This window comes from Pristiophorus japonicus, chromosome 10 (assembly GCF_044704955.1).
Source record: "Pristiophorus japonicus isolate sPriJap1 chromosome 10, sPriJap1.hap1, whole genome shotgun sequence".
Classification (NCBI taxonomy): Eukaryota; Metazoa; Chordata; class Chondrichthyes; family Pristiophoridae; genus Pristiophorus; species Pristiophorus japonicus.
The window spans coordinates 150,042,748-150,063,349 of NC_091986.1; the positions used below are offsets into that span (position 1 = coordinate 150,042,748).

The 20,602-nt window shown below is 43.4% G+C and overlaps 1 protein-coding gene across 1 annotated transcript in view; it reads left to right on the forward strand.

Moving 5' to 3' along the window:
• ddx10 (DEAD (Asp-Glu-Ala-Asp) box polypeptide 10) overlaps nt 1–20,602 on the forward strand; it is a 464,721-nt gene that overhangs the window by 299,612 nt on the left and 144,507 nt on the right. Inside the window, exon 16 of the mRNA XM_070892172.1 lies at nt 2,236–2,286. Within this exon, the coding sequence (XP_070748273.1) occupies nt 2,236–2,286 (51 nt within the window). The remainder of the gene's footprint in view (nt 1–2,235; nt 2,287–20,602) is intronic.

Consider the following 20,602-nt stretch of genomic DNA (forward strand, 5'->3'; position numbering starts at 1 on the left):
TTTCTTCCCAACTAAATATTGGGAAGACCGAAGCGATTGTCTTCAACCATGGCACGGACTCCATCCCTCTCCCTGGTCACTGTCTGAGGCTGAGCCAGACTGCAACCTTGGCGAGATGAGCCTCTGACAACACATCTGCTCCATCACCAAGACCGCCTACTTCCATCTCCATAACCTCGCCTGACTCCACTCCGACTGCAACTCATCTGCTGCTGAAACCTTCATCCATGCTTTTGTTACCTTTAAACTTGACAATTCCAATGCTCTCCTGGCCGGCCTCCCATCTTCCACCCTCCGTAAACTTGAACCAATCCAAAACTCAGCTGCCCGTATCCTAACTCGCACCAAGTCCCATTCACCCATCACCCATGTGCTTGCTGACCTACGTTGGCTTTCAGTCTGGAAATGACTCGATTTTAAAATTCTTACCCATGTTTTCAAATCATGGCCTTGCCCCTCCCTATCTATCTCTGTAACCTCCTCCAACCCCATAACTCTCCAAGATCTCTGCAATCCTCGAACTCTGGCCTCTTAATAAGAACATAAGAAGTAGGAACAGGAGTAGGCCATACGGCCCCTCGAGCCTGCTCCACCATTCAATAAGATCATGGCTGATCTGATCATAGACTCAGCTCCACTTCCCTGCCTGCTCCCTATAACCTATTATCCCCTTATCGTTTAAGAAACTGTCTATTTCTGTCTTAAATTTATTCAATGTCCCAGCTTCCACAGCTCTCTGAGACAGCGAATTCCACAGATTTACAACCATCAGAAGAAATTTCTTCTCATTTCAGTTTTAAATGGGCGGCCCCTTATTCTAAGATCATGCCCTCTAGTTCTAGTCTCCCCTATCAGTGGAAACATCCTCTCTGCATCCACCTTGTCAAGTCCCCTCATAATCTTACATGTTTTGATAAGATCACCTCTCATCCTTCTGAATTCCAATGTGCGACTCCCATTTGAATCGCTCCACCATTGGCAGCTGTGCCTTCAGCTGTCTGGACCCTTAACTCTTGAATTCTCTCATTAAACCACTCTCCCTCTCTCTCCTCCTTTAAGACGCTCCTTAAAACCTACTTCTTTGGTCACCTGTCCTAATATCTACTTATGAAGCTCACTTTTTGATATCACTCTTGGGAAACATCTTGGGATGTTTTACTGCATTAAAGGCACTATATAAATGCAAGTTGTTGTTCGGTAGCTCTATTTGAGTTCAAGAGTTACATATTTAAATTTCTTTTGACCTGGTCAAATTTTAAAAATATATCTCAACCTGTCTTGCTCAAATGAAATCGACCCTTTGAAAGCATCGGAGATATATATAGACGAGGGATGTGTGGAAGTGAACCACTACACAAGTCAGTAACCTTATGCCAGGCCCAGTTCACGTTGAAATTTAGCACAGGCGCAGTTGCATTTTTCTATCTTCAGAGGTGGGATAATTAACTGTAACTACAATAAACCTACATTATATCATTGCTTCTATTCGCATATCATTTATAAAGGTTAAGAAACTCTTTAGGCATCGGATAGCCCTCTCTGCTGTCATAGTGTTTATCCTGTCACCTTGCAAAGTCAAAGAAAATTAGGTCTGTTCGATGCTAGCAATAAAACAATGAACAAGGAGGAACCATCAAAACCTATCTAATTATTGTTTGGAAATACTTTTAAGTTGCTGTCATTTTGTCGGTAACCTAAGGATACTATAGTAGATTTTGAGGGGCTTTAGCATAAAAAGCATATTAAAACTTGAATAATTTGCAAAAAGAAATCTTTAAATTAATCAATTTCCTCTTGGAAATACATCCACTAAGTGTACCCCAGAGGCCTACCCTCTCTCATGAGGGTAGGGCATAAGTTTGTCTCCTTTCTTGGACTATGTGAGCAAGTGTGTGTAAATTGGCTTCAATTTTATGCGCTGTGCCCAATCCCAGTAGGAATTGGGTTGAGACTGGCCAAGACTCAATTTACTTATTACCTTACAGCCAACAGACAGAAGAGACTTTTATTCCATTAGTTTGGGCTGGATTAACACTCTACACCATTCAAACCTCACGGGGAATTTTAAAATCACAAAAAGCAAAAAATAATTATGAAGTGATGCTTGTTACCTTAAGCCATAAAGAAACAGAAATTACTTTTTGCTGAAAAATAAATTGAACATAAAAGATTGGTTCACTATTTTGTGGTTCTTGCAGTTCAACTAATAGAACTCATTTTTTCTTTTGTTTTAAGGTGAAGAGACTTAAGGAGAAAGCAGCAAGAAAGGCTACCAGAAAGAAAGATGTAAGTGTTTTGCTTTTATATGCATTATCAATATTCCCATAAGCAGGAGGTATAGAATTCAAACATAGCACACTGTAGCAACACAAGAATCTTAGATACCAGTCTAGTAATAAATTGGTACAGATAGATAGATTTAACATCTTTTATAATTTCCCAGTTATATATTTGATAGTACCAGAACCCAAACTGGAACCGAATTGTCTAAACTGCCTTATTACTAACATCGAAATATATGCAATGGGCCTGTTGAGCAATTACTTAAAATAGTTTTAAGGCTGTATTTTTTTAAATTTTGTAAATAGCGTCTCCAAGCCAATCGTAGCTTTGACTTTTGGGTATTTCAAATAATGAACTCTAGGATTCCAGCAGTAACTTCAATCATAAGAGCACGTTAGAGTTCCAGCTGCCTGTATTAACCTTAGGACATAGGCATCTAGTAAACAGTATACCAGTAACATTTTAATGTGACGATCACTGCTTAGAAGTAATCGAATAGTATTTATCTTTTTTGAATTATCATTTGCAGATCCTTTACTTGTTCAATACAAATCCTGTTTTTTTTCTTTTTAATTTTAGCCTTAATTTGAATCTTAGTTATGAGGCTTGGTGTAGGGTCCTGTTGAATTAAATAGTTCTAATATGTAATGAGGATTGTAAATGCACTACACAGGAGTTATTGGCAAAGAACAGAATAAGGAATGCTATGTTTATGCAGGTGTGAACAGTATTTGTTTTCTTGAAGCTTTATCCTCTTTTACTGAGCACATGGTGAGATGTTTGTGTGCAGAAACTTTTCACGGGGTGGGAACTAGCAAGTTCTCTTTCCCTCTCCTCCCTATAAAATGCATGGGCATGATCCAAAATTTAAATGTTTTTGAGTCATTGGTGGGGGTGGAGTGGGGGGGAGGGGTTGGCTTGGATGCGGTACAAGGAGAGCTTGGAGATGAGTGTTGTAACTGCACCCATTCCGAGAAGTGGATACATGTATCTGCAACAGGTTGGTTGGTGAGGACAAGGTCAAGTAGGTTACTTCTTGATTATGTTGGTTCCTTCAGCACATAATGCTAGCCCAGCAATGCACTTCAAGACTTGGCCAGCTCGGTCAGTGGTGGTACTACCGGACCACTCTTGATGGTGGACATTGAAATGCCCCTGCCCCCAATGATCATTCTGTGCGCTTAGTTCCCTCAAGGCTTCCTCCAATTGATGTTCCACACGGAGGAGTACGGAATTGTAAGTTGAGGAAGGGTGGTGCGTCCTAATCAGCAGCGGATATTTCTAGCTTGGTTTTATCTGAAGCCACAAGACTTCATGGGGTCCGGACTCGATGTTGATTCTATATCCAATCTCTGGAGAGCCTATTCTGCTAATAGTTGATGCATATTTGATGTGTGATCTGTTTACAAATGTAGATAGACCAAGAAAAATAGAAGACAACAATTTTGGAAATACCTGCTTTGAAGCTAGTCAGCCATTTGAATCTATGGGCTCAGTTTTCCCCAAATCCATTTTCTGGCATATTGCCAGTTTTTCTAGGCCAGAAATGCGACAGAAATATTTTGCCAAATTTTCCACGATGTACAATTCGAATTTGGCGCCGTGCAGCGTGTCCAGTCACCTCGGGGGGTGGAGCCTGCTGTCTGCGCCAAAAAACAATGCCGCACTTTCTGCACATGTGCGGGGGGACAAAGTTACGCATGCTCAGTACAGCTCGGATTTGGCAATCATTTTTAAAGAGCCAGTTGTGTGTGTTACAAGTACTGCGTGAGAGCATTGGAAAAAATCTCATCTGTCGCTATACAAGATGCAACGCAGTGCAAGGACCAAGAATTTCTTACAGGAAAAAGTTACTGTGATTGAGAACAGATAGCAGGAACTGGACACCAGCAGAGGTCACACAAAAGTGCCACTTGAAGAAACGCTGGAACCAAGTTGTAGAAGATTACTGCACAGATCTGGAAGCCAGTGTAAAAAGAAATGGCAGGACCTTGGTCAAGTAGTTCGTGTAAGTAATATTTTCAGTTATTCAATGCAATTGTAAATGTGACCAGCTGTATATGTCCCAACCAGCAGAAAGACACCCTCTCTTTTAAAAAGTTGCATTTTCATCTTTGCAGAGGAAAGTGGCCCACAACAAAAGGGAAAGAACTTGAACAGGAGGAGACCTGGCAAATCTGCACCCACTGACACCCTTGGAAGAGAGGGTCACTGCTTTGATGGGTCCTGCATGGAAAAAAGCAATAAGTACTGCACAAGCTGGGCCCACACTCGAGGGAGAGGGTAAGTCCTGCAAATTCATCATGGCCCTTCAAATCAACCTGCTGCCTGGCCTGCAATGTGAGAGCCTACTCATGCCACCCATCCTGCCCCCTCCTCTGATGCTAACCATTTGACTATTGTGTTATATTTTGAAGAACTTGAGGCCAACCCTGACGATGCAGAAGAAGATTCAGACACGGACGAGCCAGAAGAGAAGAACATCTTCCAATCCATCCATGGGGTGAGGGGGAGGCGATGGACCTAGATCAAGCTCCCACTGTTGGACTGAGTTTGGAGGAGGTGCTGCTCATAGAGGTGACAGCCCCTTCCGTGACTAGTGCTTTGAGTGTTGGTGGGACATTCCATCATTTCACACCTTCCGAGGTTGCGGGTCCCAGTGGTGTGGTGCAGCAAGTTACACCCAGGGCCCCACCGTCCCAGGCTGCGGGTTCCATTGTTGGGCTGCAGCGAGGCACACCCAGGGTCCCACCGTCCCAGGCTGCGGGTTCCATTGTTGGGGTGCAGCGAGGCACACCCAGGGTCCCACCGTCCCAGGCTGCGGGCTCCATTGTTGGGGTGCAGCGAGGCACACCCAGGGTCCCACCGTCCCAGGCTGCGGGTTCCATTGTTGGGGTGCAGCGAGGCACACCCAGGGTCCCACCGTCCCAGGCTGCGGGTTCCATTGTTGGGGTGCAGCGAGGCACACCCAGGGTCCCACCGTCCCAGGCTGCGGGCTCCATTGTTGGGGTGCAGCGAGGCACACCCAGGGTCCCACCGTCCCAGGCTGCGGGTTCCATTGTTGGGGTGCAGCGAGGCACACCCAGGGTCCCACCGTCCCAGGCTGCGGGTTCCATTGTTGGGGTGCAGCGAGGCACACCCACGGTCCCACCGTCCCAGGCTGCGGGTTCCATTGTTGGGGTGCAGCGAGGCACACCCAGGGTCCCACCGTCCCAGGCTGCGGGTTCCATTGTTGGGGTGCAGCGAGGCACACCCAGGGTCCCACCGTCCCAGGCTGCGGGTTCCATTGTTGGGGTGCAGCGAGGCACACCCAGGGTCCCACCGTCCCAGGCTGCGGGTTCCATTGTTGGGGTGCAGCGAGGCACACCCACGGTCCCACCGTCCCAGGCTGCGGGTTCCATTGTTGGGGTGCAGCGAGGCACACCCAGGGTCCCACCGTCCCAGGCTGCGGGTTCCATTGTTGGGGTGCAGCGAGGCACACCCACGGTCCCACCGTCCCAGGCTGCGGGTTCCATTGTTGGGGTGCAGCGAGGCACACCCAGGGTCCCACCGTCCCAGGCTGCGGGTTCCATTGTTGGGGTGCAGCGAGGCACACCCAGGGTCCCACCGTCCCAGGCTGCGGGTTCCATTGTTGGGGTGCAGCGAGGCACACCCAGGGTCCCACCGTCCCAGGCTGCGGGTTCCATTGTTGGGGTGCAGCGAGGCACACCCACGGTCCCACCGTCCCAGGCTGCGGGTTCCATTGTTGGGGTGCAGCGAGGCACACCCAGGGTCCCACCGTCCCAGGCTGCGGGTTCCATTGTTGGGGTGCAGCGAGGCACACCCAGGGTCCCACCGTCCCAGGCTGCGGGTTCCATTGTTGGGGTGCAGCGAGGCACACCCAGGGTCCAACCGTCCCAGGCTGCGGGTTCCATTGTTGGGGTGCAGCGAGGCACACCCAGGGTCCCACCGTCCCAGGCTGCGGGTTCCATTGTTGGGGTGCAGCGAGGCACACCCAGGGTCCCACCGTCCCAGGCTGCGGGTTCCAGTGGTGTGGTGCAAGCCGCACCCACAGGGAGGAGGGGAGGAAGAGCTCGACCGCGCTCTCCTGAGATGCAGGATCTAACAGATGTGACTCACAAGATGTCATTGAGTGTGGAGAGCATTGACCTTACACGATCACTCCTGGACACCATCAGTGGGGTGAGTGATGAGGTATCGGGACTGTCGGGAGAAGTAACAACACTCGCCCGGGGCCATCAGTGAGGGAATAGTGGCCATAAGGGAGGGACTGTTGCAGGTAGTTGAGACACTGTCAGAGTGCATGAGGGACGTCATGTTGGAGTTAGCTGCTGCAATAAGGGAACATGGCCAGACCCCGCGTCCAGTGACAGAATCAACTGTCACTTCCACTCCAGTCCCCACATCAGTCTCTGAAGAGCCCAAAGCTGGACCCTCCAACTTGCCGCCTGACTGACGCCCACCACCCTCAAGAGGTGCGCAGTACCCAAGATGTTAGAAAGAATAAGCTTGGTACCAAGCCCAGAAGCACTGCGCCACCGTCTGTGGGCAGGGGTGGTGGTGTCCAAGACCAAGCGCAGCGGGCGGTCTTAGAATAAGGGAGATGAGAGATGGGTGCAGCCTTTCTTTGCTGTTGTTGTTATTATTGTTACTGTTGTAACTGTTCTCAAATTAAAAGTTTTTTGTAAGTTATGTAAATTTACAAGTTTATAAATGATAAAGTTTTTAAGTGATCTTAAAGAGAAGTTTAATACAAGAATAATTTTATTAAAGTTAAGTTATTGTAAACGTTTGAATAAAATATATTTGACATTAAAACTGAACCATGTTCCATCAACGCAACATTACGGAACAGCCCCAAACAGTAAGCATGTCCATGTGGAATAGTTGTCGCTGAGCCCTCAGGGTCTTCTCTCTTCTCCTCTTCTCCCATCCCTCCCCCCCCAGCCTTTACTAATTGTTTGTGACTTCTCTATCTCCAAGCTCCAAGCCTTCCAATCGGCGCCTCGCTCTCTCTCTCTCCTTTCTCCCCCCCCCGGCCCCCATGGCTTGTTTTGTAGCCGAACCCCGAGTTGCTGTGTCCTGGCGCAAGGCCAATTCTGCCGGCCAAACCTACAACCCTCCAGGCCTTCTTCAAGACGTTCGCTGGTGGCGTGTGAGTGAGTAAAAAAAAAAGAGAAAACTTGTGAAATCCAACAAATTTACACTTCTACGCTGACGGGTAAAAAAAAAAAGTTGAACTTTAGTATTGATTTTGACAGTGTTCTTGATTCCTCCAAAATCTTCGATTTAAAAACAATGATGTCTTTCAGTGCAGATTTGTGAATGTGCGCTGGTTTTCTTATCTCACCAGAAGGTTTTTCGGAAATGGCCAAATACGTGCAACCTCAGAGAAAAAAATGTTGGCCAAACTGCGAACAATTGAAAAAACCGGCGCAGAGATGAGGTCAAAAACAACTGGCCTAGAAAAATTGCAACTAAGTCAGTTACGCTGGCGCAAATCGCAGGGGGAAAGTTTGAAAAAAATAAAAACGCCCCAAAAAACGGCGCGCGGCAAAAAAACGGCGCAAATGACCAGGGAAAATTGAGCCCAAAATATGTATTGATTTGTAGCAGAATATTGAGATGTGCATCTGTCAGCTCAGATGTTTTACAGAATGTGTTAAGTTAGTCATCCTGTACAGGGCAGTATTTCAGAGAGCTTCTAACTGAACTGTTTGCTTTTTCATCTGAGAGTATGTCATTTTTAAATTCTGTGTATCATTATTTAATAGATGTGTTTTCATCATCCCAGGGAAGAACAGAGTTTTACAAATAAGCTAATGATATTTGTCAATTTTGTTCTTTGCTTGCTTTCCTAACTGTACTAGTTAACATCAAAGCTTATACCAAGATAAAACCCATGGATTCCTTTTAAGAAATGCAAATATATTTTCATGTGCACAGTCATCAACGTGAGTAACAAATGAGTATAGATTTTGCTGTGCCTTAATAAAAATGAAGAGTCTCAGTAGCATATAGAGTAAGTAATGAATTAATTCTTATCATGTACACTTATAGGCCCCAAGTTTCGTCCCGTGGCGAAAACGGCGCACCTCCGAGCTGGGCGCCTGTTTTTCGCGCCGAAAACTGCGCCTAAAAAAAAGTCCAATATTCAGAGCTCGATGTCTGCTTGGCGCGGCGCGCTCTTCGCAGCAGGGGGCGGAGCCTAACACTCGCGTCGATTTTCTAAGTAGCAGGGGGCGGGTACAATTTAAATTAGCCTTCGTGGTGCCGGCAACCCTGCGTGTGCGCGTTGGAGCGTGCGCGCACGCGCAGTCTCACACAAACATTGGCACTCGGCCATTTTTTTAAATACTGCAGAAAAAGTGAAGATTTGTTTCTTGGACCCCTGCAAAGGCTTGTAATTTAATTTTTTTTGATATTTCTGTGTGTGAGGGAGTGCTTTTAGCAGCACTGCTGAATAAATCACCTGCTGAAATCAGTGAGTTCAGCTTTTCACTGCTAAACTTGCAGAACCGGTGCTGCATTGGTGCATGCAAATCAAGGACTGTGTGTTTGGAGAAATAAGAGTGCCAATTCAACTTTGCAATAATACGTGGTGTTGACAATGCAGCACCCATTCTGCAAATTTAAATATAAAACTGTCAATGTGGCTGCCTCTCCCTGTCCAAATGGCTTCAGTCCCCCTCACAGCTCGAAGGCTGCTGCTGTATCTTCGGCTGCCGGCCAGCCACTGACGCCGCTGATATCCTATGGCCGAATGGCCTCACATCCGTCCGCTGCTGATTCTTTGGCTGCCGGCCAGCCACTGACGCCGCCCCTAAAGCGTGGCCGAATGGCCTCAAGAACCTTAATGAGCTGCGTGTGTCCTGCGTTGATTCTTCGGCTGCCGGCCAGCCACTGACGCCGCTGATGTCTCATGGCCGAATGGCCTCGGGTCCGTCCGGTGTTGCTTCTTCGCGGCCAGCCACGAAGAGAATGAAGGCCTGCCTCAAGCACTGCAGCTCAGCTCGAAGCTTGCTGCCGCTGCCGTCAAGACACTGACGCCACACCGCTGCCTGTCTCCAACATGAAAGGCCTGCCTGAAGCACTTTCACACAGGTAGGAACATGGTTTATTTAATCTTTTCTTTGCTTATAAATTTTTATTCAGGTTGGATTTATTTGTATAATATTTGTATAAGTATAACTAGGGATTGATTGTAGAATTTAATGACTTCCCTTTCCCCCCCCCCACCTCGTACCCTACGCCTAATTTGTAACCTATGCCTGATTTTCTAAAGTGTAGACAAGGTTTTTTTGAGCATGCAAAAATCTTCACTTACTCCATTCTAAGTTAGTTTGGAGTAAGTTTTCACTCACGAAACTTTGAAATCAGGCGTAAGTGGCCAGACATGCCCCCTTTTGAAAAAAAAATTCTGTTCCAAAGTGAAACTGTTCCAACTGACTAGAACTGGAGCAAACTAAATGTGGAGAATTCCGATTTCTAAGATACTCCGTTCTACACCAGTTGCTCCTAAAAATCAGGAGCAAATCATGTGGAAACTTGGGGCCATAGAATTGTGCAGTTATAAGGTGAGAGGAGATATTTAACAAAATAGATTCCTGTATAAGAGCAAGAATGAGAAATAAAGCTGTTCACATATTGCAAAATAAGAATTAGGCTTTGCGTATTGCATTACAATAATACAGTAGTGGGGGGGGGGGGGGGGCGGGGGATGTGATTTTGTAGCTTAAGAAAGCAATTAAGGCTGCAAAAAGCAAAAAAATTGCAGATGCTGTAAAATGAATCAAGAATGATTCTCAGCATATCAGGCAGCATCTGTGGCGAGAAGAGATAAGATAATGTTTTGGGTGCAGACACTTCAAAATCGAAAGGATGAAATAAATTCAATCTTCTGTTTGTGTTTTGTACAACTTTCATATTGTTTGAGATAGTATGAACTTAATAATTCACTTTATTTAAACTCAAATTAAAGCATAACATTTTTTTTGGTTTGTTTTTCAAAAATAATCTTTTGGCCAATTATATTCTCTGTTTTTGGCCTCTAAGAGTTCGCTCAGGACACATTTGACATCAATTTGCAGTTTTTATAAATGACGTGTAGATAATAAATGAATACACAATAATTTCATCAGCATATTCGTACAAAAATGTAGCAACTTTAAATTTATTTATTTATAATGTATTTTTAAAAAAACAATATGACAATAAATCTTTTGAACTCGTACACGAACATTCGGAGTAAATATCTTCCCCTGTCCACCTGCCCAGCCCCCATGCCAAAAAAACCATGAGTAAGACATTGCAGTTTTTAAACAGTATCAGTTCACATTGCTTAATATATTCACAAAAATATGGTCTGAAACATACAACGTACTTAATTTTCTTTGTATTTTTATACATAAATGGAAAATATGTTCAGGACAAAAGTATAACCTCTCAAATACTGGCTTAGCTATGTTATGATGCAATTACATTTTTCTGCCCCAAAGGTAAGTTTTTTTTGCAGTGTTTCTTTAAATTATTGGTGAGATGCCGGTAGCTGGAACAAAGATCTACAATAGTCTGTAAATCATCACAAAATATACCAGTCTTCGTGTATAATGATACATATTTTTATTTGCGATCTAAAAATTTCCTAAACTTCAATTGGGGGGAAATGGCCATTAACACTTGGTGCCAATGCATTTTTGTTTGGAGAATGCAACAAATTACATTACATCTGTAGTGGTACCATTGATCACCTTCAGTGAATCAGGGACCATATTCATTGATTTGTGGCCTAAAATCATATCATAGACATTTACAGCACGGGCCGAGGCCATTTCAGTCCATCGTGTCCACGCTGACCAACAAGATGCTATCCAGCCTAATCCCATTTTCCGGCTCTAGGTCCGTAACCCTGCAGTTTATGGCACTTCAAGTGCACATCCAAGTACTTTTTAAATGTGGTGAGGGTGTCTGCCTCTACTACCCTTTCAGGGAGTGAGTTCCAGACCCCCACAGCCCTCTGCGTGAAGAAATTTCCACTCAAGTCCCCTCTGAACCTTCTACCAATTACTTTAAATTAATGCCCACTGGTTGTTGACCACTCTGCTAAGGGAAATAGGCCCTTTCTATCCACTATATTTAGGCCCCTCACAATTTTATACCCCTCAATGAGGTCTCCCCTCAGCTTCCTCTGTTCCAAGGAAAACAAACCCAGCCTATCCAATCTGTTCTCATAGCTAAGATTCTCCACTCCCGGCAACATCCTCGTAAATCTTCTCTGTACCCTCTCCAGTGCAATCACGTCCTTCCTGTAATGCGGTGACCTGAACTGCACACAGTACTCCAGCTGTGGCCTAACCAGTGATTTATACAATTCAAGCATAACCCACCTGCTCTTATATTCTATGCCTCGGCTAATGAAGACAAGCATTCCTTATGCCTTCTGAACCACCTAATCCACCTGGCCTGCACTCCCAGGTCCCTTTGTTCCTCTACACTTCTCAGTATCCTACCATTTAATGTGTATTCCCTTTCCTTGTTAGCCCTCCCCAAATGCATTACATTGCACTTCTCTGGATCAAATTCCATTTGCCACTGTTCTGCCAACTGACCAGTTGATTGATATCTTCCTGCGGTCCGCAGTTTTCTTCTTCATTATCAACCACACAGCCTAGTTTTGTATCATCTGCAAACTTCTTAATCATACCCCCTATATTCAAGTCTAGATCATTGATGTATACCACAAAAAGCAAGGGACCTAGTACTGAGCCCTGTGGAACCTCACTGGAAACATCCATCCAGTCACAAAAACACCCATCAACCCTTTGCTTTCTGCCTCTGAGCCAATTTTGAATCCAACTTGCCATTTTGCCCTGGATCCCATGGGCTTTTACTTTTGTAACCAGTCTGCCATGTGCTGCCTTATTGAAAGCTTTGCTAAAATCCATGTACACTACATCATACAAACTGCCCTCATCGACCCTCCTGGTTACCTCCTCGAAAAAAATCAATCTAATTAGTCAAACACGATCTTCCCTTAACAAATCGTGCTGACTGTCCCTGATTAATCCGCGTCTTTCTAAATGTAGATTTATCCTGTCCTTCAGGATTTTTTCCAATAATTTTCCCACAACTGAGGTTAGGCTGACTGGCCTATAATTGCTCGGTCTTTCCCTTTCTCCCTTCTTAAACAAAGGTAGCACATTAGCAATCTTCTGGCACCACACCTGTAGCCAGAGAGGACAGGAAAATGATGGTTAAAGCCTCTGCTATTTCCTCTTGCTTTGCTTAACAGCCTGGAATACATTTCATCTGGGCCTGGGAACTTAGCCACTTTCAAAGCTGCTAAATCCTTTAATATCTCCTCTCTCACTGTTTATTTCATCTAATATTTCACACTCCTCCTCCTCGATAGCAGTGTCTGCATCGCCCCTCTCTTTTTGTGAAAACAGACACAGAGTATTCATTAAGAACCACACACATTACCCTCTTGGTCTCTAATAGGCCCTACCCTTCCTTAAGTTATCCTCTCGCTCTTAATATATTTATAAAACATCTTTGGATTTTTCTTGATTTTACTTGCCAAGAATTTTTCATGCCATCTCTTTGCTTTCCTAATACCCCTTTTGATCTCACCCCTGGACTTTCTATACTCCGAGAGATTCTGCAGTATTTAGCCCTCGGTATCTGTCATAAGCTTCCCTTTTTTTCTTTATCCTACCCTGTATGAGGGCTTTAGATTTGTTAGTTCCCCCCCCCCCCCCTTTTTCTTTAAGGGTACACATTTGGCCTGAACCCTGCGGATCTCCTCCTTGAATGCCTCCCACTGCTCGGACATTGATTTACCTTCAAGGAAAGGAAGGAACGATTTGCCTGTCTGAACTTAATTGAGCATTTTGCCTATGACAACTTGTCTTGCTTTCTCAAAAGGTGATGCAGAAGCAAACATCTCCAGGCACAGCAACCTGGTAGCTACGAAGAAACCTCTTTTGGGAGTATGAGTGGTAATGGTGGCATGGGTTGCAAAGTGAATGCAGATAACTTTAGGGGCTAGACTTTTCACTTAGCTGGCTAATGGGCGATAGCCTGCCTATTTGAGTGATAGATGGGCGATAGCTTGGCGATCATCAGTGGAAAGTCTAGCCCTAGAATCCTGGTCCAAGTCTTGGACTCCAACCTCATAAGTTTCAATGTTGTTAAATCCGCTGTGCTGATCAATCCCGGATATAATCTCAGAAAAGGTTACTTGTATATGTTTGCAGTTGGCAGCTGTTTGTTTAAATGAATCATAAATTTTGTATTAAGTTGCACATACCACATGGTTTTGAGCCAACCTGTCTTCTCTTGCTGGTATTGCAGCATCTGATAACTTTGCTGTGTTGGCTGTCTGTGAATCATTCTTAATGATGAAAGGTGTATCCAGTCCAGATTATAATCTCCTCTAGCAGGACTGCAGCACAGGGCCCTATATTCTAATATGGGTTGCCAATCTCTTGCAACCAAATTTAGCATCCAATGCTGCCAGTTGCTTGGGCAGATATTCTGTTTAAAAATGAAGATCTGTTGGGCAGCTGTTTATCGGTGCTGATTCTTGTCTGGCTGTGTTAAAACCACACTGAATTCTTCTTTCCCTTCTTGTGATAGGCGGGTACGGCTGCGCACCCACGTTATTTAGGCACGCATTCATTCGCCACTTAGCCAGTTCTCACTCTCCTTCCTCTCCTGACGACTATAGCTGCATTTTCTTATGGGGTTTGCAAGGACCTCAGTCTCCAATCCCCAACTCCCATTGCATTCCTTAACCCTTTGCCTTCCCACTATCCCGCCTGCCACCACTCCTTTCATTCACATTGTTATCCCTTCTCACGGCATCACGATCCCTACCTGCTTACCTCTGAACTACGGACTCAACCCTGTATGCTCACTCTCTCCGCTTTGTTGTCATTAAGTTCACCCTTAATTCTCCATTCACCCCACTCTGTACCCTCAGCCCAGAGACCTTTCACCCTCAACCTGCTTTCCTCCATTTGTCCCTGCCTTTCAGTTTCCTCCTTTCTTTGCTTTAAAAATTCATTCACTTTTTAAATAAAATGCAATCAAGTTAGGATGAGGAAAGACACACTGCCTCACTATCAGTCCTTATCAATTGAAATGTTTACAATTCTCTCAACAAAACACAGGAGATAATTGGAGGTTTTCAGGTTCTATCACTGGGTTTTATCACCGGGCGAATAATGGGTGTAAGTGAATTGGCAGCCCATTTTGCACCTCGCCTGAATTTTTTTTTCCCATGCGGAAAATAAAATTAAACCAGGTATAAAATGGGCTGTTGAATCAATTTTGCCTGTTTGTCGCCAAGTGATGGAAGTTAATATTACCCTCTTTCTGTTGATTTCAAAATTCAATTTGCGTTTTTTTTGATAAATGAATTAGGATAAGGAAGGACACAGTCTCTCTCACCTTAATGTTTTCTGAAGTTATCAAAACAAGAACAAAAGTTACAATGGTGTGTAATCAGTCTACCCTCAACCCCATCTGCAGCCTCATCTTTTTTTCCGATTCTGGAATGTGTCTTTGGCCCTCAAGTCTATGTCCAGCTCTGATCAGACGCTCCTCATATTCCTTCAGTCTGGCTTCTGTTGTTCCCCCCCCCCCCGCCCCATTGCATTGAGATCGCTGATAAAAGTCATGAATTACACTGTATGGCCATGGTTCACTATCTCTCTTCAACTTCTGTGTAGCTTTTGACCTATTTAACCATGTTATTCTCTTCCATGACCCGACTCCATGGCACCTGGTTCCAGCCTTACTTAATCCAATGTAGCTAGAATAGCTCCTGCAATGGTTCCTCTTTCCTTGCTGGCAAGGTCAGCTACAGTATGCCATTCCTATTCTTTGTAACTTGGCAGCATTATCCATAAGCATGGAGGCAGCTTTCATATGCATCCCAGCTTTACCTCTCCACTACCACCCATGACTCAATAACTGTTACCATGCTCTCAGACTTCCTGTCTGACATCAAGTTGTGGATGAGCCATGATTTCTTGCAACTTAATATTGGCAAGATTAGAGCCATCTGTTCAATCTTCCTGCCCTAGCTTCTGATCCAACCCCCATCCTGGATGCCCATGAAAGCTCAAGCACAACTTGGATGTCCTGCTTGACGCTCAGCTTCAGACTCCAGCACCAAGCCTGTCTGCTTCCACCTGTGAAACATCACCCGCCTCCACTTCTACCTTACCACCACTGCCATTGAAACCCTCACCCATGTCTGTCGCTCTGGGTTGCACTTTTAAAGTGGCCTCCTTGCTAACCTCTCAAGCTATCTGAACTCTAACTCATTGAGAACTCCACTACCCATACCCTATCTCATTCACATCATTGGCTTTCCCACCCTTCAACAGATTGATTTTGAAATCCTCAACTCAAATCCCTACATGGCCTGCCCACCCCCAACTTTGCAATCTTTTCTAGCTTTACATACCTGCCAGCACTCTCTGTTTTTCTAACTTGTTCACAGTGCAATCCTCTATCCCTCTGATCTACTATTGGCAGTAGTATTTTTGGCCATCTTGTCTTCCATGCTCTGGAACTGCCTCCGTAAACTCTTTCATCTTGATATATCTCAAAAGTTTCCTTAAAACCTATCTGTTTAACCCCACCTAACTCTCTCTCCCCAAACACCTTGGGGTGTTTTGCTAAAAACACAATATAAATGAGATATTGAAGCATGATGAGACAATATTTCAGTGCAAAATGGAAACAATGGGAATCTGGAATTGGGAAACCATTTCAGCTTGTGATTTTGCCACAGGAAGTGGATGTTGTTCTGGGCAATTAGGCAACTCTTTCAATAACCTAGTCTCTGCTTAAAATGCAGAGCGAATTTAAAGTTTATATATTTTTATAATGTAGTGAAATTCTGAAAAAGCAGAACTATTGTTATGCTTGGATCAGGAATTATTCCTGCTGTTTACGAATGAGGTACAGATATCCGTTCTGCAGGGATGTGAACAAAGAGTGTGCAGTCATGCTGTCTGTCTTCTGTTTGTGTAGCAGATTGGCAGAGCTCCATGATTGCATTCTCTAAATTACAAACAATACAGTTTAATCAGTCTCTTGTATCAATGATATGGAAGACCAGACGGGACTGCAAGCTTTATATTCAGTAGGTAATAAAAAGGCAACCTTCTGGATTACCAAACTATTTATTTTGTGAAAAAAATAATAAAAGCAAGCTTCATATCAGGTACAGTTATAGTTAGGTGGAAGCAAAACAAAAACTTCATCAGCCAACTTTTGAGAATAATTTCATTTGGTCCAATTGTACCAAGATTAGACTGATATAAGTGGCATTTTTCAAACACTTTGTTATTGACGCAAGTGAAAAATCTTAGTTCAGCACCGGTGCCAAAATGACAGTGGTGAAGTAGTGACGCTATTGATAAACTGCAGTTTAAAAATAAGCAATTTAAAAATCTTGTAACTTAACGTATTTAATTATTTAGTAAATCAGTCCAAGTATTTTGGCTATTAGATTTGTCTTTTTGCCATCCATTTCTGCTGACTTCAAATTACATCAGAAGAAATTACTGAGCCTGGTCGTGTGAGGGAGCTGAATTAACAACGGTAGAAATAATCATTGACCCAAGGTTCTTCAGTAGTCTTGTTATTTCAGGGCATATGTTAAAGGGGTACTGTTTTCATGAACAAGCATATAGCCAACCTTTCATGAATAATGCAATGCTGTTTTTAATATGAATTGTTTTGGCATGGTGTGCATGTAAATAGTTGAAAAATTACTTTTTTTTTAAATGAAGTGTGTGCCTCTTTAATTGGCTCTTTCACAGAGTAACTCTCTGCCAATTTTCATGATAAATTTCATCAGCAATCCCAAAGAAATAAACAAGATAGTAAATATTTCTAATCATATGATTTCTAAACAGAGACTCATGACAAAATTCCCTGTCAAAACATTGTGTTCACTTCCTAAAATGTGCTGTTCTGCAATGATCAAGTTTGGTAGTGCATTGAACTGAACATTAAAACCTCAGATAATGCTTGGGCCAGGAATCCTAAAAACTTTGAGTGATTGCAACATGGTTTGATGAACTGAAATTATGTACCAGTGTCAAACTGCTTAGATCAGATATGTATTAATCTAAAGCCACTGTCTTGGAAAACTACAACAACTTGCATTTATATAGCGCCTTTAGCATAATAAAATGTTCCATGGTGCTTCACAGGAGCGTAATCAGGTCAAAATTGACACAGATCCAAAAAAGAGAGGTTTAAAGGAGCAGAGAGAGGTGGAGAGGCAGAGAAATTGAAGGTCAGAAATCCGAAGCTTGGGGCTAAGACAGCTGAGGCATGACCACGAATGACGGGGCAAAGAAAGTCGGCAATGCACAAAAGGCCAGAATTGGAGGCTCTGAGTTCTGAGGGTTATAATATAAATACTCTAGTTGATTGTTACTTTGCACTACAAAAACTGATTGCATTTCAAATGGTTTAAGTAGTTACAAGTTCAGCTCAAATGAGTTGTCATATTCTTTCGTATTTTTAGAATGGTTTTCATGAAACATAATTGTTGAATAATATTTGTCCGAGCTGAATTTATAACATTCTAGTTCAAACTTGCCACTGTGCACCAAAGATCAGATCTTTCCTATCCCACTGAATTTGATCACTAGCATTTGATAAAGTGCTGTCAAGTCAACATTTAGCAGAGTCTACATGAAGCAAGGCAATGACCTATCTTCTGGTTCTCACTACAGTTGGCTGTGCGAGCAACGCTCAATATCTAGGTCAGAAAATCATTACATTTTGATTGTGATAAACTGAAACACAAAAACCTGAATGAAAGGAGGTGATGATTCTTTTGTTAAAAACTCACTGAAGCATAGATGGTCTGAGACTTGAAAATAGATTGAAGTGAAGGATTTAAACAGGAGGGGCTTGAGCTTTCTCTCAAGCAAAAATGAAGACAAATAAACTGATTTGAAAAGCCTTATTCAAAGCTGCTGTTTAAGAGACCATTTCTGGGGGTTTTTTGTTCTGATAAATTTTATCATAAGTACATACAATTTATCAGAAGTAAAGTTATGTATTTATATATTGTAGCAATATCAGCAGCAGACAATAATGATAATCAGTTCTCGACACCACCAATAGGTTGCATAAACTAGGCTTCTATTCCCATCATTATTGAAAATTAAGGGGTGATCTAATTGAGGTGTTTAAGATGATTAAAGAATTTGATAGGGGAGACAAAGGGAAACTATTTCCACTGGTGGAGAGTTCAGAACAAGGAGGCATAGCCTTAAAATTAGAGCTAGGCCGGCAAGGGGTGATGTCAGGAAGCACTTCTTCACACACAGAGCAATGGGAATCTGGAAGTCTCTTCCCCAAAAAAGCTGTTGAAAATTTCAAAACTGAGATTGATAATTTTTTGTTAGCAAGGGTATTCAGGGATATGGAACCAAGGCAGGTAAATGGAGTTGAAGTACAGATCAACCATGATCTAGTTGAATGGTGGAAAATACTCGAGGGGCTGAATGACCCACTCCTGTTCCTATATTCTATCCATGTGGTTATGTTCTTTTTAATGCTACGTGCCTCAATTTTCTGCAGTAGCAATAATCAATTTTTGTACCTAATTATTTGTCATCCGTTTTCAAAGTACGCATAGTTCGATGAAAGTAACATTTTCCGATCCCACTTAAGGTTCATCCAGTATTTATTACTTACATTTTTCAACATTGAAACACAGCTGCCTAGCTATATCCTCCTGCAGTCTTTTGCAATCCTTGTCACAATTGGCCATAACCCCCGGCCCCCCCACTGAATTTCGTGTCATCAGGTAATGGTGCTTAAGCTGGACCTCCAAGTTTATGTCAGGAAAACAAGCTGGTGCAATCAAGTATATGTTTAAATCCAATAAGTCGGCACAGAATGAAAACAGCAAAACTTCATTTATCACTTCTCTTACCTTTGGAATTTTCTCCCAAATACTTATTCCCTGGAGATCTGTCTGTTACGTGTACATATTTAAACACTAGGTTAACCATTTGCTCAGCCAGGGTTGGTGAAGCATCTACACTTTCCAGTAATTTACATGTGTAGTTGGGGTTTCCACCAAAGTTATGGTGGCAGAGCAGCAGAAACCTCGAGAAATTCCTGTGTATGTCCTGGAAAATCCGAGTCTTGTCTGCTGGTACCCTTGTACCATTTTGCCAATTCTTTGAGCTTCGAGCGATTCCTTTGTGAGACACTTACTTGTTAACGCTCCCCTGACATCATTTGTGACTGCAGCAATGGTGTTCTGCATTGTTTTCTCTGGACTCTTTGTGGCATTTGATGCACCCATCTTCATGCAACATTTCTATTCTGGTCCACCCCTGCAGGACCACCCTTTCTTCATTCCATTCCTGTGGTTCTCAATTCTATCTGCACATGGCCTGCAATGGCTTGTCCTCCCACATGGTTACCTGGAGAGTATCCCAAGGGTTCCATACATGCCCCTCCTCAGTGACATAATTCATTGGCATAAAGTCAGCTTCTATTTGTATGCTTACAAAACCCAGCTGTACCCCTCACTACCACAACGACCCTTTCCCTTTCCTTCCTCACCCCCATCACTGGTGAAGCCTTCATTGATGAATCCCATCAACTCCACGCTCAGCATCTACAATGCTGCCTGACCTGCTGAGTATTTTCATTTTTTATTGACAATGCTTTCTTGGGCTCCACCCTACATAAGTTCTACTGTCTGCATCCTATCCTGCACTAAGCCCACTGCCTTGTTCACTCTGGTCATTGCCAATCCCCATTGGCTCTCCATTCCCTCCCCCCCCCCCCCCCCCAAAGCATTCCATTCAGAATTCTCATCCTCATTTTCAAATACCAGTTGCAGCTCTCACAACGTTGCATGTCTACACATGACTTCCATCCTCTGCATCTGGTCTTTTAATCCTCTCTCTTTGCTCTATCTTCATTGGCAAAACCGTCAGCCATTTTGACCCTTTGCTTTGGAACTCTTGTTAAATCTCATTACCTTGCCACCTTCAAAAGCCTTGTGAAAATCTATCTGTTTAATCATGCCGTTGGTCACCTCACCTAAATTTCTCTTTCTCTAAAAGGTGCTATATAAATGCAAATTCTAATTACCTTGTTATAATGTCACACAATAATAAAAACAAGTTGAGTGTGTGAACCACTTTGATTTATTTTCGAAGGGGATTGTAATAGAATTGTTCTATTACTCTTAATTCCATATAAGCGAATTAGGATTGTAGCATTTTTTTTTGTTGCAACAATTAAC